Source organism: Mesoplodon mirus (genome assembly GCF_964341445.2).
Source record: "Mesoplodon mirus genome assembly, chromosome: 12".
Classification (NCBI taxonomy): domain Eukaryota; kingdom Metazoa; phylum Chordata; class Mammalia; order Artiodactyla; family Ziphiidae; genus Mesoplodon; species Mesoplodon mirus.
Genome location: NC_138988.1, coordinates 67,344,994 through 67,371,994, shown reverse-complemented (window position 1 = coordinate 67,371,994; position 27,001 = coordinate 67,344,994). Strand labels below are relative to the sequence as shown.

The following is a 27,001-nucleotide window of genomic DNA, read 5'->3' as shown; positions in this document are numbered from 1 at the left end:
AAATGTCAAAGTAAATTGTTCTAGTTTATTTAAGTGCATGAGAAGCAGGAGGTCAGTTTGAGAATCTAGGGTCATCAGTTCATTAATGTGCAAAGAGTGTACGGGGCGGGGAGGGAGGGATGAGCAGTCAAACGACTCTGACATCTTCGCCTCCATCGCAGAGATTCCCCCTTCTGTTAAAAAAAAATTATTATGGAAAATTTCAAGCATATATAAGGTAAACATAAGAGTGTAATAAACCACCATATATCCACCACCGGGCTTCAACAGTCATCAACATTCTGCCACTCTAGTTACATCGATCCCTATACCCACTGCCCTCTTACCCCTAACTTGATTGTTTTTTTTAAGTCAAGTTTATGGAAGTATAATTTACATGCAGTAAAATTTACCCTTTTTAGGGATACAGTTCTGAGTTTTGATAAACATATAGGCATGTAATCACTGCCACAGCAAAGCTATAGAACTTTTCCATCACCCTAAAAAAGGTCCCCCATGTTGCCCCTGTGTGGTCAGCACTCTGACAACCAGTGTTCTTAGTCTCCATAATTTTGCTTTTCCAGAATATCAGAAAACTGGAACCATACAGTATGTCCTTTTATCCCCCCTATTTCTTTACTTATTTATTTTGGCTGTGCTGGGTCTTAGTTGGGAAAGGCGATATCTTCCTGTGGCATGCAGGCTCTGAGTTGTGGCATGCAAACTCTTAGTTGCAGCATGCATGTGTTCTAGTTCCCCGACCAGGGATCGAACCCAGGCCTCCTGCACTGGGAGTGTGGAGTCTTACCCACTGGACCACCAGGGAAGTCCCAGTATGTCCTCTTTTGTGTCTGACTTCTTTTGCTCAGCATATGGTTTTTTGTTTTTAATTAATTAATTAATTAATTAATTATTTTTTAGCTGTGTTCGGTCTTCATTGCTGTGCGCAGACTTTCTCTAGTTGCAGTGAGCGGGGGCTACTCTTCGTTGTGGTGCATGGGCTTCTCACAGCAGAGGCTCCTCTTGTTGCAGAGCACGGGCTGTAGGCGCACAGTAGTTGTGGCTAGCAGGCTCTACAGCACAGGCTCAGTAGTTGTGGCTCACGGGCTTCGTTGCTCTGCAGCATGTGGGATCTTCCTGGACCAGGGCTCGAACCCGTGTCCCCTGCATTGGCAGGCGGATTCTTAACCACTGTGCCACCAGGGAAGTCCCAGCATATGGTTTTGAGAGTCATCCATGATGCTGCCTAAGTAGTTTATTCCTTTCTGTTGCTGAGTAGTATTCCACTATGTAGATGTACTACAGTTTGTCTATCCACCTCATTACAAATAACTCAATTTCGTTTCTTTTTATGGCTGAGTAATATTCCATTGTATATATGTGGCGCATCTTCTTTATCCATTCATCCGCCGATGGACACTTAGGTTGCTTCCATGTCCTGGCTATTGTAAATAGAGCTTCAGTGAACATTGTGGTACATGACTCTTTTTGAATTATGGTTTTCTCAGGGTATATGCACAGTAGTGGGATTGCTGGGCTGTATGGTAGTTCTATTTTTAGTTTTTTAAGGAACCTCCATACTGTTCTCCATAGTGGCTGTATCAATTTACATTCCCACCAACAGTGCAAGAGGGTTCCCTTTTCTCCACACCCTCTTCAGCATTTATTGTTTGTAGATTTTTTGATGATGGCCATTCTGACCGTTGTGAAGTGATACCTCATTGTAGTTTTGATTTGCATTTCTCTAATGATTAGTGATGTTGAGCACCCTTTCATGTGTTTGTTGGCAGTCTGTATATCTTCTTTGGAGAAATGTCTACTTAGGTCTTCTGCTCATTTTTGGATTGGGTTGTTTGTTTTTTTGATATTGAGCTGCATGAGCTGCTTGTATATTTCGGAGATTAACCCTTTGTCAGTTGCTTCATTTTCAAATATTTTCTCCCATTCTGAGGGTTGTCTTTTCGCCTTGCTTATGGTTTCCTTTGCTGTGCAAAAGCTTTTAAGTTTCATTAGGTCCCATTCGTTTATTTTTGTTTTTATTTCCATTACTCTAGGAGGTGGATCAAAAAGGATCTTGCTGTCAAAGAGTGTTCTTCCTATGTTTTCCTCTAAGAGTTTGATAGTGTCTGGCCTTACATTTAGGTCTTTAATCCATTTTGAGTTTATTTTTGTGTATGGTGTTAGGGAGTGTTCTAATTTCATTCTTTTACATGTAGCTGTCCAGTTTTCCCAGCACCACTTATTGAAGAGGCTGTCTTTTCTCCATTGTATATTCTTGCCTCCTTTATCAAAGATAAGGTGACCATATGTGCGTGGGTTTATCTCTGGGCTTTCTATCCTGTTCCATTGATCTATATTTCTGTTTTTGTGCCAGTACCATACTGTCTTGATTACTGTAGCTTTGTAGTATAGTCTGAAGTCAGGGAGCCTGTTTCCTCCAGCTCCATTTTTCTTTCTCAAGATTGCTTTGGCTATTCGGGGTCTTTTGTGTTTCCATACAAATTGTGAAATTTTTTGTTCTAGTTCTGTGAAAAATGCCATTGGTAGTTTGATAGGGATTGCATTGAATCTGTAGATTGTTTTGGGTAGCATAGTCATTTTCACAATGTTGATTCTTCCAGTCCAAGAACATGGTATATCTCTCCATCTGTTTGTATCGTCTTTCATTTCTTTCATCAGTGTCTTATAGTTTTCTGTATACAGGTCTTTTGTCTCCTTAAGTAGGTTTATTCCTAGGTATTTTATTCTTTTTGTTGCAATGGTAAATGGGAGTGTTTCCTTAATTTCTCTTTCAGATTTTTCATCATTAGTGTATAGGAATGCAAGAGATTTCTGTGCATTAATTTTGTATCCTGCTACTTTACCAAATTCATTGATTAGCTCTAGTAGTTTTCTGGTAGCATCTTTAGGTTTCTCTATGTATAGTGTCATGTCATTTGCAAACAGTGGCAGTTTTCCTTCTTCTTTTCCAATTTGGATTCCTTTTTCTTCTCTGATTGCTGTGGCTAAAACTTCCAGAACTGTGTTGAATAATAATGGTGAGAGTGGGCAAGCTTGTCTTGTTCCTGATCTTAGTGGAAACGGTTTCAGTTTTTCACCATTGAGAACAATGTTGGCTGTGGGTTTGTAGTATATGGCCTTTATTATGTTGAGGTTAGTTCCCTCTCTGCCTACTTTCTGGAGGGTTTTTATCATAAATGGGTGTTGGAGTTTGTCAAAAGCTTTTTCTGAATCTATTGAGATTATCATATGGTTTTTATCCTTCAGTTTGTTAATATGGTGTATCACATTGATTGATTTGCATATATTGAAGAGTCTGATTTTCTTTATACAGGCATTTGGGATCCAACTGACCTTGTAATATACAAATCCTAACTCCACCCTTTTGACAAATGGATACAACCATGTAACTCACTTTTCTGAGAAGGAGAAAAGCAGTCCCTGACATCCAGGAGCTGGCCTGACCCTTACAGCTAGACCTTGGCTTGTTAGAAGTTGGCCTGGCACTCACAGTTGAGGCCATGTCACTCTTCTGTTGGATATAAACAATGTCATCAAACATCAGCATCAGACAAGGTGACTTTGTGACTCAGAGTCAAAAAACTTTATAATCCTGTCTAAGCACAAACAAAAACAAGTTAACTGTACAAACCACTAAAATATAAAGCATGCCCCTCACTCAGATGATATGAGGGACTGCTTCTCTACCAGTTATGTCTTTAGTCATGTTCTCCCTCCTTCTAGGAAAGAATTTTTAAGATACCCAATCATAGAGTTACCCTGCTTCCTGACAGCATCCGATCCAGAACAAAAACCCTGTTTCCTTAAAACCTCCACCAAATCACCTCACCCATTTTAAAAATCACCTTTCTGAGGTGCTTTATGCTTCTCCATGGTATGTGTTCTCCATCATTGTAAGGAGCAAAAATCCCAACTTGTTCAACTTGGTTTTGACCTGGAGGGCACTGACACCCCTATTCGGATGCAGAATATTTCACTTTCCCATAAAATTCTCTTATGTCTCTTCCCAGTTAATCCACCCCCTGTCACAGATGGACTTCTATGTTGTTTGGCTGTTACAAATAAAGCAGCTGTGAACATTTTGTACAGGTCCTTTTGTGGACATGTTTTCATTTTTGCTAGGTGTATTAGTTTCCTATTGCTGCTGTAACAAATTCACACACATTTAGTGGCCTGAAACGACACAAATTTATTATCTTACTGTTCTAGGGGTCAGAAGTCCTAAATGGGTCAGCAGGGCTGTGTTCCTCTTGCTGCTTTGGGGAGAATCTGTTTTCTTGCCTTCTCCAGCTTCTGGAAGCTACCTGCATTCCATGACCCCTTCCAACATCTTTTTTTCTTTTTTAAATTTTTTAATTTATTTTTGGCTGTGTTGGGTCTTCGTTGCTGCATGCGGGCTTTCTCTAGTTGTGGCGAGCAGGGCCTACTCTTCGTTGTGGTGCACAGGCTTCTTATTGCAGTGGCTTCTCTTGTTGCAGAGCATGGGCTCTAGGCACACAGGCTTCAGTAGTTACAGCACATGGGCTCAGTAGTTGTGGCATGCAGGCCCTAGAGTGCTCAGGCTTCAGTAGTTGTGGTGTGCAAGCTCAGTAGCTCCATGGCATTTGGGATCTTCCCTGACCAGGGATTGAACCTGTGTCCCCTGCATTGGCAGGTGGATTCTTAACCACTGTGCCACCAGGGAAGCCCCCTTCCAACATCTTAAAGCCAGCATCTTTAAATCTCTCTCCCTCTGACCTCTACTTCTGTCATCACATCTTTTTGTCTGTCTCTGACTCTCCTGTCTCCCTCTTTCCCTTATAAGGACCCGTATGATTACATTGAGCCCACCCAGGTAACGCAGGTTAATATCCCCATCTCAAGATCCTTAACTTAATCACATCTGCAAAGTCCCCTTTTCTGTGAAAGGTGATGTGTTCATAGATTCTAGGGATTACAACGTGGACATGACTTTGATTGGGATTGCTTTGAATATACAGATCAATTTGGGGAGAATTAACTTCTTAACATGCTCAAGTCTTTCAATCCATTAACATGGTATATCTCTCCATTCATTTAGATTTTCTTCAATCTGTCTCAACAATGTTTTGTAATTTTTAGTGCAATATCTTTTGTTAAATTTATTCCGGAGTATTCTAATGGTATTTTAAATGGAATTGTTTTTATTTAATTTTATTTTCTAATTGTTTTCTTCTAGGATATTAAAAATCATTGATTTTTAGCCCTTTAAATTAAAATGTAATGAATATACAATAAAAATGCGCAGATTTTAGATATTCAGTTCATTGAGTTTTGACAATTGCATACTTCTATATAATCACTGCCTAAAACAGGAGATAAAACATTTTTATCCCCCTGGGATGTTTTTTCCTGCCCTTTTCCAGCCAATTCTTTCCCCAGCGTTCCTACAACCACTGTCAGATTACTATCACCACAGGTTTGTTTGGTCTGTAGATTTTATAGAACTGTATTTCTATAATATACACTTTTCAAAATGACTAGCTTCTTTCACTTATAATGTTTTTAGAATTTATCCATATTGTTGCACATATCAGTAATTTATTTTATTGTTGAGTAGTATTCCATTGCACAAATATACCATTATTTATCTACTTTCCTTTTGACATTTGGGCAACTTCCAGCTTGGGGTTATTATGAATAAGGCTGTCGTAAACATTCTTTTGTTAAGTTTTTGTGAACATTTGTCTTAACTTCTGTTGGGTAAATGCCTAGGAGTGGAATTGCTGGGTCATAGGCTAGATCTGCCTAACTTAATAAGAATTTTCCAAAAGGTTCTTTGGAGTGGTGTTTCATTGTACAACCAGCACACAACCATTGTATCAGAGTTTCATTTGCTCCACAGCATAGTCAACATTTGCTGTTGTAAGTCTTTTTCATTTTATTCATTCTAATGAGTGTGACATTGTATCTCATTGTAGTTTTAATTTATAGTTACCTAATAATGATCTTAAACATTTTTCTATGTGCTTGTTGGGCATTTTTGTCTTATTTTGTGAAGCATCTGTTCAATTATACTTTACATTTTTTAAAATTGGGGTGTTTTTTGTTTTATTGTTGATTTCTGGAAATATAAAAATACATCTTGGATACCAGTCATTTGTTTTTTATATATGATGTCTTGTCTATTAATTTTCTTAATGATGTCCTTTAACAAGCAGAAGTTTTAAATTTTGATGATGTCTATTTTGGGAGGCTTTTTTTTATGCTAATTTTAAAAAAATTATTTATTTATTTACTTTTGGCTGCATCGGGTCTTAGTTGCGGTATGCAGGATCTTCTGTTGCAGCTGTGGGCTCGTCTCCAGTTGTGGTGCAAGGGCTCTGTAGTTGTGGCGTGCAGGCTTAGTTGCCCTGCGGCATGAGGGATCTTACTTCCCTGACCAGGGATTGAACCCTTGCCCCCTGCAGGGGAAGGGCAGAGTCTTAACCACTGGACCACCAGGAAAGTCCCAATTGTTAGGTTTTCTTGAAATGTCTCTATCTCTGATGGTATTCCATTTCTGAAGCAGACAGGAAAAAAATCCTCGTCAGGTGAGAAGGGCTAGAACCACATAGAGGTAAATGTAGTGACGTCAAAGTAGGTGGAGGCATGGGCCAAAACTTGTGACTAGCCCCCTGGAAGGGATGAGTAAGCATGTTTGATTCCCTAGCTCTATTAAAAAATTTACCCTCAGGCCTGCTGTGGAACTTGAAATATATTTATTAGAGCTTTACCCTACAGGACTTTTGGAAAATTGAACATTTTTAGTAGAATGACGTATTTGTTAGGATTAATTTATTTGATTTAAATCTACTGGCACCCATTATCACCTAAGGAAGCGTAGCCACTTCTCAAGAATTATCTCCTTTCCCTCTGTTAAGTATACTCTCTGGGACATATGGGCAATGAATGAATGAATTACAGGTCAGGCAACTTTTATTAAAGGTGTGGTAGGTAGCTTCTCATATGGCCCCCAGTGATCCTTGCATCCTGCTATTCGTGCCTTTGTGTAACCCCCTCCCACATTGAGTCAGGCTGACTTAACATGATCAGTAGAAAGCTATGGAACCGATAAAGTGTGACTTTCAAGGCTAGGACATAGAAGGCATTGCAGTTCAGTCTTGGGATATTGTACTGTTCTTTGTGGGAGGAATCCAGCCACCATGGCATGAGGATGCTCAAGCAGCCCCATGGAGAAGTCCACACAGAAAGGTGGACTTCCAACCAGAAGTGGATCCTCCTACTCCAGTCACGCCTTCAGTTGACTGCAGCCCCAGCCAACATCTGACTGCAACGTTATGAGAGACACCACACCAGAACCACTCAGCCAAGCTACTCCAGGATTCTTACCCCATAGAAACCATGAGAAATTAGAAATGATTCATGTTTTAAGCTACTATGTTTTGGGGAGCAATAGGTAACAAATACAAAAGCAAAGATCAGAAGCAGAAGGTGCTCCTGGGGGACTTAATGGGATGGACAAGGTAGTCCTGGGAGGCGGGAGGAGTGAGAGGCATGTTAAGGGAGCAGGGTGGAGTAAGGAACCTGGGAAAACCAGTTTTCTGTGTTTTATTTGCCATTTCATCCAGGATTGGCTCTAAAAAGTTGCTACAGATGATCTCCAAAATGTGTAATCAGGAGAATGCTGTGTGATCTTCATTCAGAAGACTGATTTTAGGTGTGTCATAGGGGATATTCCTATAGACAGGTGGGTCTCATTCCATACTGGGCAAGTGATTGAGCTCTCTACTAAAGGTCAGGTTCTAGAAGGGCAACAGCTGTTCTTCCATTAACAATTTTTTTTTTTTTTTGAGATGTGTCTGTGTCAGGTCCTGGGATAACTGCTGAGCAAGATAAGCAATGATAGGTGAGATAGAGACCCTGCCTTCAAGAAATCTGAAATATGAGATTGGCAAGAAAACAATGATAACAGTATGTGACAAATAATGTAACAAAGCAGGACAAACCTAGGCCAGTAGGAAGCATAAAGGCAGTTAGGAGGGCTTTTAACCTGCGTTCTGAAGAATATAAATAAATATAATTTGGTCTCTGGGTGGGAGTAGAGGGACAATGGAATGTGTGAGGGTCTTGGAAGACAAGTCCTCCAGACAGCAAGGAAGCATGTTCTAAGACTTGCAAGGCTGTCTGGAGGTTCAAGAAACCATAGTTAGTTCAAAAAAAAGAAACCACAGGTAGTTCAGAATGACTATAGAGTAAGGTCGGCAGGGGCCAGCTCTTGCAGGGTATTGTATTTCCTGGTAGAATTTGGATTTTATCTTCTTCAAATCACTGAGGAGCAACTGTAGGTGTTTCCTTTTTTGTTTGTTTGTTTGTTTTTGGCCTTGCCACATGGCTTGAGGGATCTTAGTTCCCCGACCAGGGATAGAACCTGTGTCCCCTGCAGTGGAAGCGTGGAATCCTAACCACTGGACCACCAAGGAATTCCCCAAAATAGACTTTTTTTTCCTTATTTTATTTGTTTATTTTTTGGCCGCACTGCGCGGCCTGCAAATGTAGGTGTTTAATCAAGGCCATGACTTACTCGGATCTTCATTTGGGAAGGATTCCTCTTGCTTCAGTGGGTGAATGGGGCTGAACAGGGCTGGATGGGAGCCAAGAAGAACACTGTTTAAGCAAGAGGGAGAGTCCTAATGAAGTAATGGCAGAGGGCAGAGAGGGAAGGGGTTGAGGATGTCCAGAAGGCAGAAGCATTGGAGTTTATTATCAATGGGATGGAAGGTAGGAGATACATTGACTCCCAGCTTTCTGGCTTAGGCACCTGAAGAGTTACCTTACTCTTTACTATGGTCATAGGGAAACAGGCAACATTTTACATATTAATTTTTTCTTATAGGACTTTCAGAGAAGAATTTAACTGGAATAATGTTAATAAGTACAATTATTTTATGAATTTAAATCTAGTATTTACCCATTATCTTCCAGGAAAGGGTGCAATTCTTTGGTTAATGTTTCCTTTTTTTTTAATTTATTTATTTTAATTTATTTTATTTTTGGCTGCGTTGGGTCTAAGTTGCGGTGTGCAAGTTTCTCATTGCAGTGGCTTCTCTTGTTGCAGAGCACGGACTCTAGGTGCGCAGGCTTCAGTAGTGTGGAGTGAGGGCTCAGTAGTTGTGGCACACAGGCTTAGTTGTTCCACAGCATGTGGAACCTTCCTGGACCAGGGCTCGAACCTGTGTCCCCTGCATTGGCAGGAGGATTCTTAACCACTGCACCACCAGGGAAGTCCTGGTTAATGTTTCCTGAATGAAGAAAAATTAATTATTACTATTAAGGCAAGGGATCTGGGAGCGATCTAGTGAGTTCTTGCAACTAAAGAGGCCCACAAAAGGTGGAGAAGGAATTAGAAACCAACAGAAGACCTCCATCCATCTAGTCAATCAACATTTACTGAGCTCTTATTTTGGACAAAGCCCTGTGCTAGGAGGTGGAGATATCCAGGTAAATGAGACACAGTGCTTGCCTTCAAAGATGTGACAGTTTAACTTGCTTATTATCTTTACTCTGGTGTGCTGAAGCCTGGAATGCCATTTGCAATTCTGCTCTCTACCTTATGAAAGTGGCAGACGGTATGGTGTAGCTCTCTAGCCACTGGTGTAATGTACTCATACAACTTTTCTGGGAAGCCTTTGACGAAAAGCAGCAAGAGCCATAAGTGTGTTCCTACCCCCCTTATCCGCCTCTGGGAAATTATCTTGAGGAACTATCTGAGTCAGAGACAAGAAGTTATGTACAGGGATGTTTGTTGCTGTTCTAATGAAACAGAGGATACAACCTAAGCTTCTAACAGCAGGGAAATGGTAAAATTGATGGTTCATCCCTATGATGGACTATTGGGTAGTAATTAGAAATGGTATTTAAAAAAAAATCCTTAATGACGTGGAAAAGACCAGAAAAAAAAAGCAGGATACAAATCTCTACAGAATGTGCTCAAAGATATCCATAATTTAGGGTTTTTTTTTTTAAGTCAAGTGTCATTCCCCTCACATCCCCCTCCATAAGTTAGTTTTTTTTAATTAAAAAAATACTATGGGGACTTCCCTGGTGGTGCAGTGGTTAAGAATCCGCCTGCCAATTCAGGGGACATGGGTTTGATCCCTGGTCCGGGAAGATCCCACATGTCACGGAGCAACTAAGCCTGTGCGCCACAACTACTGAGCCTGCGCTCTAGATCCCATGAGCCACAACTACTGAAGCCTCCGCGCCTAGAGCCCGTGCTCCACAACATGAGAAGCCACCGCAATGAGAAGCCTGCACACTGCAACAAAGAGTAGCCCCTGCTTTCCGCAAGTAGAGAAAGCCCACGCTCAGTAACAGAAACCCAGTGCAGCCAAAAATAAATAAAATAAAAATACTATGTTTTTTTTCAAATTTTTGACAGTGGGCATATTAAAGTATTTCTACGATCAGAACTTTTGGCTTTATCTTTCTTTTTTTTAAATTAGAGACATATGGCAGAGGAGAAGGCTAGAAAGACAAGCAAAATGACCAAGATTTTGGGAATTCTGTCGCATGAAGATTGACTAAAACTAACTGGAATTCCATATCTTATGTGTCAAGGGCTTAGTGAAATGTCAATAACATTACAGGCATACCTTGAAGATATTGCTGGTTCAGTTCCAGACCATGCAATAAAGCAAATATTGCAATAAAGCAGGTCACAGGAATTTTTGGTTTCCTATGGCATATGTTTATACTATACTGTAATCTATTAAGTGTGCGATAGCATTATGTCTAAAAAAGTGTATATATCTTAATTTTAAAATACTTCATTACTAAGAAATGCTAACCATCTTCTGAGCCTTCAGCAAGTTGTGGTAGTAACTTCAAAGATCACTGCTCATAGGATAATGAAAAAGTTTGAAATATTTCAAGAATTACTAAAATGTGACACAGAGACAAGAAGTGAGCAAATACTGTTGGAAAAATTGCAATTGGATAAAAGTTGCTCAGTGCAGGGTTGCCACAGACCTTCAATTTGTAAAAAACAAAGCAAAGCACAATAAATTGAGGTATGCCTGTAGTTACAATGTATCGAGTGAGTACTATGTGCCAGGTGCCACATGAGTTTATTATCTCTATCTTACAGGGGTAAATAAATTATGTAAATGAGATTCCAACCTAGGTTTGTTTGGTTTCAAATCCTCATCTTTTCTGACAATGCTAAATATAAGCAAATTCAAAAAAGGGTAATAAGCAATTCACAGACAAATCCTGCACATGATTTTCAGCACGTCCAGGGCATCGGCATGGTACCGAGGTTTGGTCTGGGCTGCTGAGAACTTTCACAAGTCATACTCCCTTTTCCTTGCTGGAGGGCATCTGGCTGTATGTATATCCTTCCCTGGAGAATCTGTTTGACACCACAATATATCCTCCTCCTTTACTGCCCAAAATGATGATGCCTTATGATTTGCATTGTGTGTACACATACACACACGTACACACACACATACTCTCTCACTCTTTCCTGGCCCTCCTGTATACCTAAAAAGGAAGCATTTACTTTTTTGCACCAATAAAGGAATGCAGAATAAACATCTGTTCTTTCAATGTACTACATGCCTCAGCCCATAAGACGTCCAGAGCTTCTGGATGTCAATGCACCGCGCCCCCCGCCCCGTTTCCCTGCAGTGCTTAATCCAGGCATCTCAGGTTGCGCTCTCCGTTGCATTTAACTGCATCCCACCTTTACCTCTAGACCTTCCCCCTCACCCGCTCCCAGATGAATGGGCAAAGCCAAGGCCCGGGCGCCGTGACCCTGGGCAAATCCTCGCTTCCCCCTCCTCAGCGGAGCTGGGCGGCCCTGCACCCGCATCCCCTTTCCCCCCGCTGTCTCCCAACGCGCCTCACCGTCCCCACCTCTACGCTATTGGCGTAGAGGCCACCTCCAGTCGCGCGGCCCTCTCATTCCATACGCTCGTTTACGCCGCGCGGAATGGGAGGGCGCGATTCCCGAACGCGGCCTGCGCTGCGAGCGCGCGGCCGTCCGGTAGGCCGGCGCGGCTTTACGCTCTTGACGCAGCGCGCCCAAGATGGCGACGCAGTCGTCGTCCGGGGTGGCGGCGGCAGAGGGGGCGGCGGCCGTGGCGGCAGCGGCGACGGCAGCCGTGACGGCGACGGCGCGGGGCCTGGGCCGGGGGAAATGAGGCGGCCGCGGCGGGCCAGCGGCGGAGCCGTGTAGCGGAGAAGCGGCACCCCTTCCCTGCTTCCCTTGGCCGAGCCGGGGGCGCGCGCGCGCGCGGCCGCCTGGAGCGGACTCCCCACCCTCGACTCCCGCGACCCGCACCTCACCCCCATCCGGGCCCGGAGGATGATGAAGCTCAAGTCGAACCAGACCCGCACCTATGACGGCGATGGCTACAAGAAGCGGGCCGCGTGCCTGTGTTTCCGTAGCGAGAGTGAGGAGGAGGTGAGGCGCCGGGCCGGGCGGGCCTGGGGTCCCCGGGGTCGGTGGCCGCCTCGGGCCGAGGCGCGGGGGTCGCGGCCGCTGGAGAGGGTTTGCCCGGGCCCCGGGTTGGGCCGCTCCTCTCGGACCCAATGAAGTTCCGACGGAATTTCCTGAGGCGAGGAAGAGGAGGAAGGAAAGAGGACGGTGGGCGGAGGGGAAGTGGGTCTGAGCGTGGCCATGCGGCACGGGCCGGGCGGGCGGCTGGGGCACTTCGGAGCGGGCCGCCTGTCACTGGGGAGAGTGGCGGCGGGTAGAAGGCAGTGGGTGGGAAGAGCGTGTGGCTTTCGGTCCAGGCCTGCAGCTTTGGATCCAGAAAGGGCAGCTCCGCACTTGTCAGCCCAGCACATGTGTGTAGAGGCCTCCGTTCACGAGGCGCGGGCCGGCCCTTTGTGACAGAGAAAGAGTCCACTTCATTGGCAGGTTGGGGGTTTGCCGAGGGATTATGTGCGTCTGTGAGCCGGAGTGGGGGTGTCTTAGGAAGATTTAGGGCGTTGTGCAAAAGCCAAAGCCAGTTGTTTATTTTACACTGCTCTGGGTAGCCCTTAGGATGTAGCCTGAGAAGAAAGGACATTTGATTAGATAATCTTAGTGTGTTGAAAATTTTTCATTTTAATTGGGAAGGCCAAAAGCGGTATTTAAGATCTTTGCCCTGACATTCCTCCACTGCCCTATAGGAAGGCCTTTAGGATTAAATTTGCTTGCAGAATAGAAATGCTTAAAATCAGTTTCTTTTTGCATAGGGTACTTAAAAAAATCTCAGCTCCTCACAGCCGTTTCTGTGGTGATAAAGGGAATTCAGAGAAGGCAAATGTTTTGTAAATCCTCACAGAATAGCTGCTTTGGAAATTCATAAGATGCCTGTGGGAACGCGTTTCTCTCATGTGTACGGTGGTAAAATGGCAGTTAAACTGGAAACAATAAAGGACAGTGAAATTCAATATGCTGTATTCCGGCATTCAGCAGTGGGCTATCGTGGCAGGGCTGCAAGTACAGTACATCGTGTTGAAATGGGGAGAAAAGAACTTGACCCGTTAGTTATGAAAAGAAGTTGTGATGAAAGACACAGATGGGTTGCCAGAGTTGCTGTCCAAAGATATTTAGGAGGAAGTGGGAATTTATTGCCTGAAAAAAAAAAGTTAAAAGCACTGTAATTGTGCTGTTGAGAGATTTTGTGTGTTCCCGTTCAGCAAAACAGTAGGAAACTGCATTTGGAAATGTATACTTTTGTCCTAGAATATATTGTAAAAGTCCTCAAAACATATGCATTGTAATAGCCTGTTACGCAGGGCCTTGCTGTAAATTATGTACTTGTTTTGGAATATATGCTTGAGTAAAGTAAAATTATTGGCGATGTTTACTGCTCCAGAGGCTTTGTTCTCTTTATTGTCATATCATATTATGGGAAATCAGATGAGATGACAGGCTGTTAACTGGAGGGAAAACTAATTAGCATAATAACATGTCTTACTATAACACTATGGTTAAATCTGAGCACCCCAATTATAAGTAGAAGGGTGTATAATTTACTTGTATGAATGATGCAAGACTTTGTTAAAAAAAATCATACTAGAAATTGAGAACACGTGAGTATTTTGGGTTAAGTTGGAAACCCTTTATAGATCATAAGCAAAGTAATAAAGACTTGATTTTCCATTTTCTGTTAAAGTTTTATTATGTATTGGTACAAGCAGCATCAGTGTTAAAACATTTGACTGATCATGGAGTTTACTGAATTTCTTTTTGAACATTGGTTAATGAGCAGAAGATTGATGCATATCTTTCATTCAGATTCAGTAGATGTTACAGCTAAAGCCTAGGAAGAATAAGAAAATAATGAAATGGAACCTATTTTAGATTTGTTCAGTTAAGCAAATATGTATTAAGAGCCTATTGTATAGGCTCTTTTGTGTGTTCTATACAGAATGCTGTATAGGTGCAGCATTCTGTAATGTGGGATTTAAAGATTTACATCCCTCCCTGCCCCCAAAAGTTGAGTAGTTATCCTCCCTTAATTGGGAGGGATTTTGGACCACAAAATAATCTCTAGGGTGCCATTCAACTCTCAGATTATATAATTATGTTGGAAGGGAAGTAATTTGTTAGTTCCCGGAGAACTTTTATGTTCTCAATAGTAGTGCTAGAAACTGGAAGTATTAGCTGCCACACATTGTGGGAATGTGAAATTCAAACTCAATAGGACATTCAACCCAATTTTATTTTTTAATGAGCACTAATGGCTTTAATCAAGATAGAATACGTTACAGAATACTATTAGCATTAATACAACAATAACGTAAGTATGAATAGGACCCTGATTTATAAATTTAGTTAACCAGTGTCAGGAAACGTACTTACAATGTAAAGAAAAAGAGATGGAAAGTATTAGCAGATAACAGACCATGAGTCAAACCTTCTAACATTCCATTTTTCCAGCCCCAGAAAATTTTATTTATAGGCCAGCAGTGATAGCAGCTATAATACTGATTCAGGTTAGGGTGTGTGAACATATCCAGCAAATTTACTGAGCAAGTTTATTGAGCACTCACCAGGTGTCAGGTTCTGTGATACAGTTAAAAGGAGACAGACAGTGAGGGAGCTTAGAGGCTAGTGGGACAGACTAAACAACATGATGAAAATGAGTTCCCTTTCCTTCAAACCTCTGGCTGCTTTTCCTGTTGATAAGCAAGCATCAACAGCAGGAAAATCCCCCTCCTTAGACGTTTTACTAATTATGGTGACACATTTTGATAAATTAATATCTTTAGGTTGGGGCAATCCTGGTAACTAACATTTCTTTTCTTTTTTTTTTTTAAATAAGTTTATTTATTTATTTTTGGCTGTGTTGGCTCTGTTGCTGCGCGCGGGCTTTCTCTAGTTGTGGCGAGTGGGGGCTACTCTTCGTTGTGGTGCATGGGCTTCTCATTGCGGTGGCTTCTCTTATTGCAGAGCACGGGCTCTAGGCACGCAGGCTTCAGTAGTTGTGGCTTGCGGGCTCTAGAGCGCAGGCTCAGTAGTTGTGGTGCACGGGCTTAGTTGCTCCGCAGCATGTGGGATCTTCCCGGGCCAGGGCTCGAACCCGTGTCCCCTGCATTGGCAGGTGGGTTCTTAACCACTGTGCCATCAGGGAAGTCCAACTAACATTTCTTACAGTGCTTTGAACCTGATGTACTGTGTACAGTCTCTTGCCCAGCCTCTGTTTTAACCACTTGGTGCCCTGAACACTTGCTTTTACTCTGTGAGCTGCTGGGCCTGACTGGCCCCGGAGCATGTGGCCTCCCAGCCAGTCATGTGCTTACAAAGAATCAGTTATATTTATCCGTATATCTGTTTATGTTCATTGTACTTGTTATTGTAGTTATGCAGTGTAATTAAATATGACGTCAGCTGGTGAAATTTGAGTTCAAAAAGAATGGTTTTGTGAGAAGTATTTCAAATGCTTTGGAATGGTTTTGTGAAAAGTATTTCAAATGCTTTGGAATAATTTCAAGTCACTGAAAAAAATTGCTGCTCAATTAATATGGATTAGTATACTGAAATAGATGGAGAGGGAGGGAGTTTTAAAAGTCTAGAAGGACTCTGCACATAGATAACTTCATGAATGTTTTCAGATTTTTCTTTGTTTTTAAATATTTATTTATTTGGTTGCGTCGGGTCTTAGTTGCGGCAGGTGAGCTCCTTAGTTGTGGCATGTGAATTCTTAGCCGTGGCATGCATGTGGGATCTAGTTCCTGGACCAGGTATCGAACCTGGGCCCCCTGCATTGGGAGCGTGGAGTCTTAACCACTGTGCCACGAGGGAAGTCCCAGGGTTTTTTTTTCTTCATAGAAACTAAGTTGGGTGATACGACATTCATCTTTGTCATGTCATTCACCTTGGGCCTTCCTAAAGCACTTCCAGTGAAATTTTCCCTCTTCCCCCATTCCTTTCCTTCTTTGGAGCCTCCGTGCTTACAGAAAGTGAGAGATACTAGGGGTGGGATTGCTTGTACTCTGTGTGCCCTCTCCGGACTGGGGGTAGGGGAGTGTAACACAGGCATTTTAGACAGTTGGAGTATCTAGCAATGTGCAGTACTCTTAGAAAGGCTGGTGATACTGACTATACATTGGATGGCATCACAGTGCCTGGGAAAGTTGAAGTTGCTCCTAAGGGGTCTGTGTTTACTGAGGGAGAAAAGTGAGTACTGATAGGATCATCTCAGTTAGATTTCCCTGTGCATTAAAACTGTTTTTAAAAGGATAGGACAAAAGTGTCCTTAAAGGTCTTAGTTTTGCTTGTTGAGCTTTTCCATCAGGAGCCCTGCATCTCTTGGCATGGGGCTCCTGGTTCTCATTTTCTCAGATCCTTGAGCTCACTAGGTTGGATGAGAAGATGATTGACATCGAAGCTCCTCAGTGAGTGGAGTCTCTGGTGGCCTGAGTGTCAGTAAAAATGCCCCAGAGGAGCAGGTGGAAGGACGTCCCTGCCGACTATACCTTCCCCCGGGCTCTAGAGTGGGGAGTAAGGCTCAGGTGGCAATCCCAGGGGCGAAAACCATGACGAAGGGTTTCTAGTCGATCCCAGGCTGGTTGGGGAGTCATTTTTCAGCATATCTTGGTCGTGTACAGTATTACATTGTTCTAGGATCACCATGTGTGCATGGATCCAGTCATCTGACTGGACATTTCTGATCCTCATTTCTCTAAATCTTTTCTGAGGCTTTGTGTGCGTGCGTGTGCACGTGCGCACACACACACACACACACACACCCTTTCCCTTGTGTCTGCGTAATAAATACGGGTTAGTCAGATGTTTTTCCCATTACCTCCTTTTCTGCCTACTTCCCAAGATGTGAATTCTGGTCTGAAATTGTACTGCAGTCTTCATTCTTCTTTTCCACTCCTTGCCCTAATCTTTTGCTTTTGGGTGTGGGTGATTCTCATTTCTCAATAAACAGAGTGTTATGTATATACTGGGTGTGAAGCAGTCTATATTCTTCTTCATAAAATAGTACAAAAAGGAAGGGCCCTTGTTCAAGAATGCATTTGTTTATTCATTCCTTCAGCACACTTTTTTTTCTTTTTTGGCTGCATGGCTTCCGGGGTCTTAGTTCCCCAACCAGGGATGGAACCCGTGCCGCCTGCAGTGGAAGCGTGGCGTCCTAACCACTGGACCGCCAGGGAAGTCCCTCCACTGTACTATTTTCGCCTAACCCATTATTGCCTCTTGCCTGGATTATTGCTTTGTCTTCCTAACTTGTCTCCCTGCTTCTGCCCTTACCCCTCTAGTCTTCACTGCTGCAGCTGGTGGAGTGATTCTTCTGACACAGAAGTCAGGTCCTGTCACTCCTCTGCTCCAGTGGTGTTCTGTCTCAGTAAATCCAAAGTCTTAACCATGATCCTCAGCACTCTGGATGGTCTGGTCCCCTGCCATAGCTCTGACCTCATCTCTCCCCACTCTCCCTCTTACTCATCCCTCTCTTCCAGCCCACTGGCTTCTGTGCTGTTTCTCCCCCATATTATCTGCATGGCTCGCTCCTTCACTTGAGGTCTTTGTTTAATTTTCACCTTATCAGACAGGTCTTTAATGATCACCGTGTATAAGATAACACCAGTCCATTGTGCATCTCTTATGCTTTTTTTTCTTGGCAGCACCTGTCGCCGTCAAGACATGCTATGTATTCACCTATATATTGTCTGTTTCCTCTCAAGTGAATGCAAGCTAGTCCCTGAGGATAGGAATTTTTGTCTCTTTTGTCTGTTTTATTCACTTCCGTGTCCTCAGTGCTTAGAACAGTAGTAGATGCTCAGTATTATTTGTTGACTGTGTGAATGAGTGAATGAACACATAGTCCCTACTTTCAAGAAGCTTGCAGTCTAGTGGAGGAACTGAAAATAACCAAAATATACCGAATGCTAGTGTCTACCAATAATGTGTTGGTATATAGGTTTCAGAGAAGTCTCCCAGTTCTTTTCTTATTTCCAGTCTTAGTGACAGGGTGTCTGATAATCTTGAGTATCAGCCTATCGAAAGTATGTGTGTATTCGGTGGTAAATACTTTCAGAATCTTATTGGATCGTCCCATCATAGGACATATAGGATTTCTTTCAGATGCTGAACTTGAGAGTCTGTGCCATCTCACAGGATTTGTGTTGGCTAATTGATATAATGTACTGATCCCCAACCCTAGTGGTGCAGTACCTGAGGGAAAAGGATTTTCATTTTGCTCATAGCCTGGAACCTTTTATTAATAAGTAAATAAATGCACCAACAGACTACAATCAAGTAGTAGATACTGTTTTAATGACCTGTTGGTAGTGGTTCATAGTCAACAATGTATGTCAAATCGGTATTCTAAAGTTAATATTAACGTAATTAATTTGAAGATGAAGGTTGATAGGGATGCTCATAAAATTTTCCTGTCATTATTGCTTTGTTCTTTATGTAGGTCAGAGTAAAAGAAACACAATGTGAAGTTTATGGGTGCTGAGTCTAAAGCATTTGATTGATGGTGGTTAACGTGAAACAACAAAGAAACCATCATAGGCAAAAAAGATAATAAGATGTTATGCAGTTAAAAGAAGAATAAAGAATTGAATTTGGAAATAAAGTTCAAACTTAAAATTTAGTAATAAAACATATGCATCTGAGTTTCTGAGTAAAATCCTCACAACACCCAAGAAAACTTCTTGAATCCAGTTTGAGAATTTCTGCCTTAAAGTAACATGGGTGCTTGAGTGTTCACAATGTTTTTCCCAGCCTTCTTGAAGGCTTTGCTTCCTCATCCTTTGAATAGGGAAAAGTGTTTATTCTTATATTCATTCATTCATTTACTCATTTGTTCTACAGAATTTTATTGAGTGCCTACTTCCAGGTTTGACACTGTTCTGGGGACACAGTGATGAACAAGGCGGAATGGAAGTCATTGCTTTTGTGAAGCATCTGATATAAATGCCAGGAGACAGTAAATGAGCAGAAATATCAGTGAACTTGATGATTTTAGGCAGTGGTGGGTGCTGAGCAGAAAGTAAGTGTAGGATGTGACTGAGATTGGGGTGGGGGGGGGAATTGGCAAATTTTGATTGGGTGGTCTCTGAAAGGCAAGGTAGAGGGAAGATCAATTACAGAGGCCCCAAGTGGAGAATGAGCTTGGGAAGGAGGAAGAACTGGAAGCCAGCCAGTATAGCTGGAGATGTTAGAGAGGTGGGAGGGAACCAGATCCTGTGGGGCCTTGTCACCTTTCCAGTTTTCCTGGCTCTCCTTTACCCCGTCCTGCAAAGCCAGCCAGCAAACAAACCAGTAACATCCCGTGAAACCACCTTCCTTCCTTTGAATATGAGGTGTAAAGTGAATAGGATGGTAAAAGAGTTTATGAGAAAAAGCTGTATTTAAGTAATGTCCAGGTGGAGATAAAATAAAGTACTGTAATCTTTTCAAGAGATAAGTCTGAAAGGACCCGAAGTAGAGACCCTAAAGTTTCTTTACACTCTTTTTAGGGTAGTTTACTCAGAAAGACTATCCTTTTTTTTTTTTTTTGGCGGTACACGGGCCTCTCACTGTTGTGGCCTCTCCTGTTGCGGAGCACAGGCTCCGGACGCGCAGGCTCAGCGGCCATGGCTCACGGGCCCAGCCGCTCCGTGGTATGTGGCATCTTCCCGGACCCGGGCACGAACCCGTGTCCCCTGCATCGGCAGGCGGACTCTCAACCACTGCGCCACCAGGGAAGCCCGAGAAAGACTATCTTGAATAGGTAATATATAGGAACACACTACAAAATTCAAAAGGTACAAAGGATATGGAGTGAAAGGTAAATCTTCCCACCGGTCTTCTCTAGCCACCCCGTTTCTCACCCTCAGTTCTTCTTTCAGAGGTTGTGTGTGTGTGTGTGTGTGTGTGTGTGTGTGTGTGTGTGTGTGTGTGTGTGTGTAGCAGGCTGTTGCACACAAGTCAGGTAGTTAGCTTATAAAAGTTAGTACTGCAATGTATTGCTAATAAAAGGTTGGAGGACATTTTTTGTTTAATAGAACAAAGGCTTGCCAATTTTTCCTAGAAATGTATTTGAACCCAGGCCACTCGAGTATGTTTGACTTTTCAACACTTACCTAGTTTTATTGAGGGTTTGGTTACCTTAAATGCCAGGGATTCTTCTAGAGTGGGGAACTGCTGGGAATGGAGTGGTTTTGTGTGTGTGTGTGTGTGTGTGTGTGTGTGTGTGTAGGTTCAGTTCTTGCGAGGCTGGGGATGTGTTGGCAGTGGGCTGTATGTGTTAGGAGAGTGCTGTCACGGGGAAGCTAGTTGCCTTCAAGCTCCTGAAAAGCAGCTCAGCAGTCGTCCGAGTCAGACTGGTTTTGCTGATTTCTGAACTCCCATTGTTTAGACTACTCAGAGTTGATTAAGCCATAGTACCTTCCTTCTCAAGGTAATGTATGAGCCTAAATATGATAGGATGCTGTTCGCTTTAGCCATGTGCCTTTGTCCCCAGCTGTGGAATGGGGAGCAGGTAGAATTCTGAGTGGAATTGTGGCTTTTCAGCTCTTCTTGAGACAGGCTGTGAGATAATAGAAAATACATATTGATCTCTGTCCCCGGTTCCTGGCATAGGGCTCCTTAAACGCTTGTAATTTCCTAAGTGACAAGAACACTAGGAGTGCCTCTTATTCTAATATTGGTCTTTGACCTCTGTTCCTGACACAGGGCTCCTGAAACTCTTGTAATTTCCTGGGTGATAGGAGTGTCTTTTGTTCTGACGAGGCAACTCTGGGTGGGCACCTGGATGGCTCCTGGATGAGGACTGGTCACTGGAAAGACCAAGCCGTGATTAGAAGCTTGGAATTCTCAGCCCGGCCCCCTGTTCTCTTGAAAGGGAGATAAGCTGAAAATGGAGTTAATGATTGATCATGCCTATGTAATGAAGCCTCTGTGGGGTTTGGTGAACTTCCAGTGGGCAAACACATCCACACTGGGAGGGTGGTGTACCCAAACTCCATGGGAACAGAAGCGCCTGCATTTCAGGATCCTTCCTGACCTCACCCTATGTATCTCTTCATCTGGCTGTTCATCTGTATCCTTTAATAAGCTGGTAAATGTAAGCAAGTGTTCCCTGAGTTCTGTGAGCCGCTCTGGCAAATTAATGGAACCCAAGGAGGGGGGTGATTGGAACTGCCGATCTATAGCTGGTTGGTCAGAAGCACGTGGGCTTGTGACTGGCATCTGAAGGGGGAGAGGGACAGTCCTGTAGGACTGAGCCCTTAATCTGTGGGATCTTCAGGTAGACACTTTCTCTGGGTAGATAGTGACAAAATTGAGTTAAGTTGTAGGACACCCAGCTAGTGTTGCAGAGACTTGCTTGGTGTGGAAAACCCCACACGTATTTGGTAATCAGAAGTCTTAGAAGTCAAGCATTCTTTTTTTTTTTTTTTGGCTGTGTTGGGTCTTGGTTGCTGCGCGCGGGCTTTCTTTAGTTGCCGTGAGCAGGGGCTACTCTTCTCTGTGGTGTATGGGCTTCTCATTGCGGTGACTTCTATTGTTGTGGAGCACGGGCTCTAGGCGAGCGGGCTTAGCAGTTCTGGCTTGTGGGCTCTAGACCACAGGCTCAGTAGTTGTGGCGCATGGGCTTAGTTGCTCCGCGGCATGTGGGATCTTCCCGGACCAGGGCTCGAACCCGTGTCACCTGCATTGGCAGGCGGATTCTTAACCTCTGTGCCACAAAGGAAGTCCCAGAAGTGAAGCATTCTGTGTGAGTAGTAAAGGAGACTCACAGGGAAGAAATACACAGCAGGGAAGAACTAGGTTTTTCCCTACTCAAGAAGGAAGAAAACTGGATTTTTTTCCTTCTCACAGACCATGCCTTAAACTTCTTTTCTCTCTCTTCCTAACACTCCCCACAAAGTGCCAACCCAGAGCTGGGTATGGGAGGACTTGACAGAAAAAGGTCATCACAGTGCAACCTCCTGATTTAATTGGAAATAAAAACAACTTACTGAATGATACACCTATATTCAAGTGTAAGCACCAAAAGTATTGCAAAGCAAACATGAGTGGGTTTTTTCCCTTTTTTGGATATCTTATCATTTATTTTATTATTTTTTAAAATTTATATTTTTGTTTATTATTATTATTTTTTTGGCTGTGTTAGGTCTTTGTTGTTGCGCGCGGGCTTTCTCTAGTTGCAGAGAGCGGGGGCCACTCTTTGTTGCGGTGCACGGGCTGCTCATTGCGGTGGCTTCTCTTTTTGCGGAGCACGGGCTGTAGGCGTGCGGGCTTCAGTAGTTGTGGCTCACTGGCTCTAGAGCGCAGGTTCAGTAGCTGTGGTGCATGGGCTTAGTTGTTCTGCGGCATGTGGGATCTTCCTGGACCAGGGCTCAAACCTGTGTCCCCTACTTGGCAGGCAGATTCTTAAGCACTGTGCCACCAGGGAAGCCCTGACATCTTATTTTTTAAATTGTGTTCTGCTGCTGCTTTCTTAGTGTAACCAGATTCGCAGAAACAGTCCACTTTTGGTTACGTATCTGAGGCAGGATAAGAGCATGGTTTTTGTGTGCTTTGTCCAAATATACTTTAAAAAATTGGTAAGCAGTGTAGGATGCTTTTTAACTCCTTTTAAATGGAAAATTAGTAACTCAAGTGTCATAAAGCATTATCTTATGGGGAGGGTGGGAGGAAGGGAGATGCAGGAGGGAGGAGATGTGGGGACGTACGTATATGTATAACTGATTCACTTTGTTATAAAGCAGAAACTGACACACCATTGTAAAGCAATTATACTCTAATAAAGATGTTAAAGGGCTTCCCTGGTGGCGCAGTGGTTGAGAATCCGCCCGCTGATGCAGGGGACACGGGTTCGTGTTCCGGTCCGGGAAGATCCCACATGCCGCGGAGCGGTTGGGCCCGAGAGCCATGGCCGCTGAGCCTGCGCGTCTGGAGCCTGTGCTCCGCAACGGGAGAGACCAAAACAGTGAGAGGCCCACGTACCGCAAAAAAAAAAAAAAAAAAGATGTTAAAAAAAGCGCATTATCTTATGTTGTGGTAAGTATTTTGTGAGCACTTCCAAAAAGAGATAAAGACAGTGGATATCTACTCCATATTAAAAAATTATTACAAAAAGAATAAAAATTTAAAGCAAGTAGAAACAAAATGTTATAAAGAGAAGAAGAGTAATATAAACAAAAAAGAAATGATCCCTTAGGTAGATTTTCTTTGTATACAGTTAGTTGATCTCTTTGTTCATAAAAGAGTAAAGTCCTTTTAAAGAACTGCCTGGGGCTTCCCTGGTGGCGCAGTGGTTGAGAGTCCGCCTGCCGATGCAGGGGACACGGGTTCGTGCCCCAGTCTGGGAAGATCCCACATGCCGCGGAGTGGCTTGGCCCGTGAGCCATAGTCGCTGAGCTTGCGCGTCCGGAGCCTGTGCTCCGCAACGGGAGAGGCCACAACAGTGAGAGGCCCGTGTACCGCAAAAAAAAAAAAAGAAGAACTGCCTGGAAAATCTTCTCTTTGAGTCTGTTATTTAACACTTCTCTCATTTGCTTTATGAGAGCAGCTTAGCAATGATGAACAGAAATGGATATGAACTTAGACATACAGTGCTTCTACTTCTATAAGAAGGAGGAAGGATGATGATGTCTTTGAATATTTAAGAATCCTAGTAAAATATGCTATAAGAAAAGTTATATGCTTTTATAAAACACTTTTTATAGTGAGTAGTATGAGCTAATATATTTTAAGTAATGGGAACTTTTGATTATTTAATTTTTCATTTTCTTCTTTGCAGAAATAACTCATTTACTAGACTTATATTCAGTCATCATTTACTGAGTGTGCTGAGCCCTGACTCAGGGTTTTTATACCTATCGCTGCAATGCTTATTTCTTCCCAGTAGGTTTTGTAGTTTTAGTAGACTGCCTTTAATAATTATAAGACGAGGGACTTCCCTGGTGGTCCAGTGGCTAAGACTCCGTGCTCCCAATGCAGAGGGCATGGGTTCGATCCTTGGTCAGGGAATTAGATCCCGAATGCCTCAACGAAGATCCCGAGTGCTGCAATTAAGAGCCGGCGCAGCCAATCAATCAATCAATAAAATTAAATAAATAAATAAAATTAAATAAATAAAAAAATAATAAGACGGAACCTTTAGATTTCATTGGTAAAATGAGTTAGGAAGTCTCTGTATGTAATAACTATATTTCTGTGGTATTTTCATGGGTTTGACACTGTTTAAAAAGGAGCTAGCTTGGTATCGTCCTTCAGCCAGGCACTCTGAGTGACTTTTTCTTTCAAAAAGGAATTTTTTTGTTTAGTACAAAAGTAATTGTATCTATAAAGAATGCTTCAAACTGAGGGGTTTAAGGTGTGTAGAATACAGAATCCGAGCTCTTGAGGAGCTTTAAACTTTTGCAAGATGCAGTTTAGGTTATAAAATGTAAAATAGAAAAGTGATGGAGAGGAATTTGAAGGAGTCTGTGAAGATGAGGTGGAATATTAGGGACAGTTTTGTGGGGTGTGTGGCACCACACCTAAATGTCTTGGTTGGATTTGAGTAGCTGACAAAGAATATTCCAGATGGGAGACATGGGGCCAGGTAGGCCATGGAAAGTCAGAGGCCTGGATATATAGCCCTTGAAAGCCTGTTTGGCCTAAAGTGTTGTGAGGACCACATTTGTTGGCTTGTGGCTGTTTTGGGGCTGCAAGATAATTTAAGAATTTTTTTTTTTTTTCGGGATGTGGGCCTCTCACTGTTGTGGCCTCTCCCGTTGCGGAGCACAGGCTCTGGACGCGCAGGCTCAGCGGCCATGGCTCACGGGCCCAGCCGCTCCGCGGCATGTGGGATCTTCCCGGACTGGGGCACAAACCCGTGTCCCCTGCATCGGCAGGCAGACTCTCAACCACTGCGCCACCAGGGAAGCCCAAGAATTTTTAAAAATTAGTAGCCAACATACTAATACTGAAAATTTTCAAATAAGAGATCTGGTCTTTAGGTTTTTCTTGAAAAATCAGAAGATCCAGCAGCACTGGGCTAGCATTCCTGTGTGAGGACTGTGGCCAGAGCTGAGCGGTGGCTGCTCTTTGGACTCTCCGCCCCCTTCAGTTGGCCAACATCCCTTATCCCATTCCCTGTTTTCTCTGTGATACCAGGGCCCAGGGTCAGCAGCCATTTATTGTGGTGGCTGAGATGTTCTTGCCTTCTGAAGGTAGAGTTAAGAGGAAGGTCAAATATTTCTCGTACCCTTGTAAATTTCTCTCAAAAGTGGGAAGATGGAAGATAAAAAAGGCTACATGTTTCAAGAAAAATGGGAGAGTGCTGATTTCTTTGTGGAGATGAAAATATTCTTACCTCTTTACTTTGGAAACATGATGTGTCTCTGTCAGAATAATCTGATGGACTTCACACACTTATACCCTGCCTAGGCCCCATATGGTGTCATTTGAGTTTTGGTGTCTGTGGTGGTGAAGAGCTTGGGCCCTGGAGTCAGTCAGGGAGGGAGCCCTGGCTCTTACACTCACTAGTCTGTGTTCTTGAGCCAATTACTTTACATCTCTACACGTCATTTCCTCCCATGTAATAATAATACCTTCCTATTTCATTGTAGTGTGGGAAGATGAAGTGAAACTATTTATTATATAGAACACTTAGTCCAGGGGCTGGCACAAGTTAATATTCAGTGTCAGCTATGTAAATATAAAACCAAGAAAAAGGCCATTTCTACTTCTAACTTGGGGTTGTAGTAAATTGTGATAAGAAGATGGTTTGGGGAGTTTCTGAACCTCATTTGTTTGTATTTGTTTGTTAATTTAGCTAGTGCTTCTTGAGCTGTAGGCACTGTTCTGTGTTCAGTGAACGAGGCCCCGACCTTCACGTTGTTTACAGTCTGACAGTGGAGATAGATAAGCCAGCCATTGCAATATAGTGCGATATTTGGAGTAGAAGGTCTTACAGTAGTTCAGTGATCCTCTGGTTCATCTTCTGGGGCAATTTTAGTGTTAGAAAAGGTACCAGACAGGGCAGACAGAGTACTTGGTGATGGTGAGCCCTGTTCATAGGAGCATGGCACTGTAAGTGGTCCACCATCTTTCCTTCTTCCCTTAGATCATCGTTTATGGAGCAGCTACCATTGATAAGGCAGAAAAGAGGAAAGAGAAGCCTTTCTCTGGATAGAGAAAGCTCTTATCCTCTGCCTGCCTCCCTGCTCTGCCTCCAGTCTGTGCTGGGAGAAAGAGAAGTTAAGAGGGACCAACCCAACCAATGTCTGGCGGGGGGGGGAAAGATACTTTTCCTCCTTATCCCCACGGACTTGAAAACAAAAAGCTCAACAGAGAACCCTACCAATTTTGAACTTTGGAGCCGCTGCTGGAACCAGGAAAATCTTTCAAAATTTAACTTATTATTATTATTTTTTTTGCTGTACGCGGGCCTCTCACTGTTGTGGCCTCTCCCGTTGCGGAGCACAGGCTCCGGACGCACAGGCTCAGCGGCCATGGCTCACGGGCCCAGCCGCTCCGCGGCATATGGGATCCTCCCAGACCGGGGCACGAACCCGTATCCCCTGCATCGGCAGGCGGACT

General features: G+C 43.2%; 1 protein-coding gene across 2 annotated transcripts in view; it reads left to right on the top strand.

Annotated features, from left to right (window-relative positions):
* Positions 1-12,104: 12,104 nt before the first annotated feature.
* LOC309813361 (diphosphoinositol polyphosphate phosphohydrolase 1) overlaps positions 12,105-27,001 on the top strand; it is a 96,801-nt gene continuing 81,904 nt past the window's right edge. Inside the window, exon 1 of one of the 2 annotated variants that reach the window (XM_082638186.1) lies at positions 12,105-12,430. In XM_082638186.1, coding sequence (XP_082494312.1) covers positions 12,332-12,430 — 99 coding nt within the window. In that variant the 5' untranslated portion in view covers positions 12,105-12,331. The remainder of the gene's footprint in view (positions 12,431-27,001) is intronic. The other variant, XM_082638187.1, reaches the window with a different exon arrangement.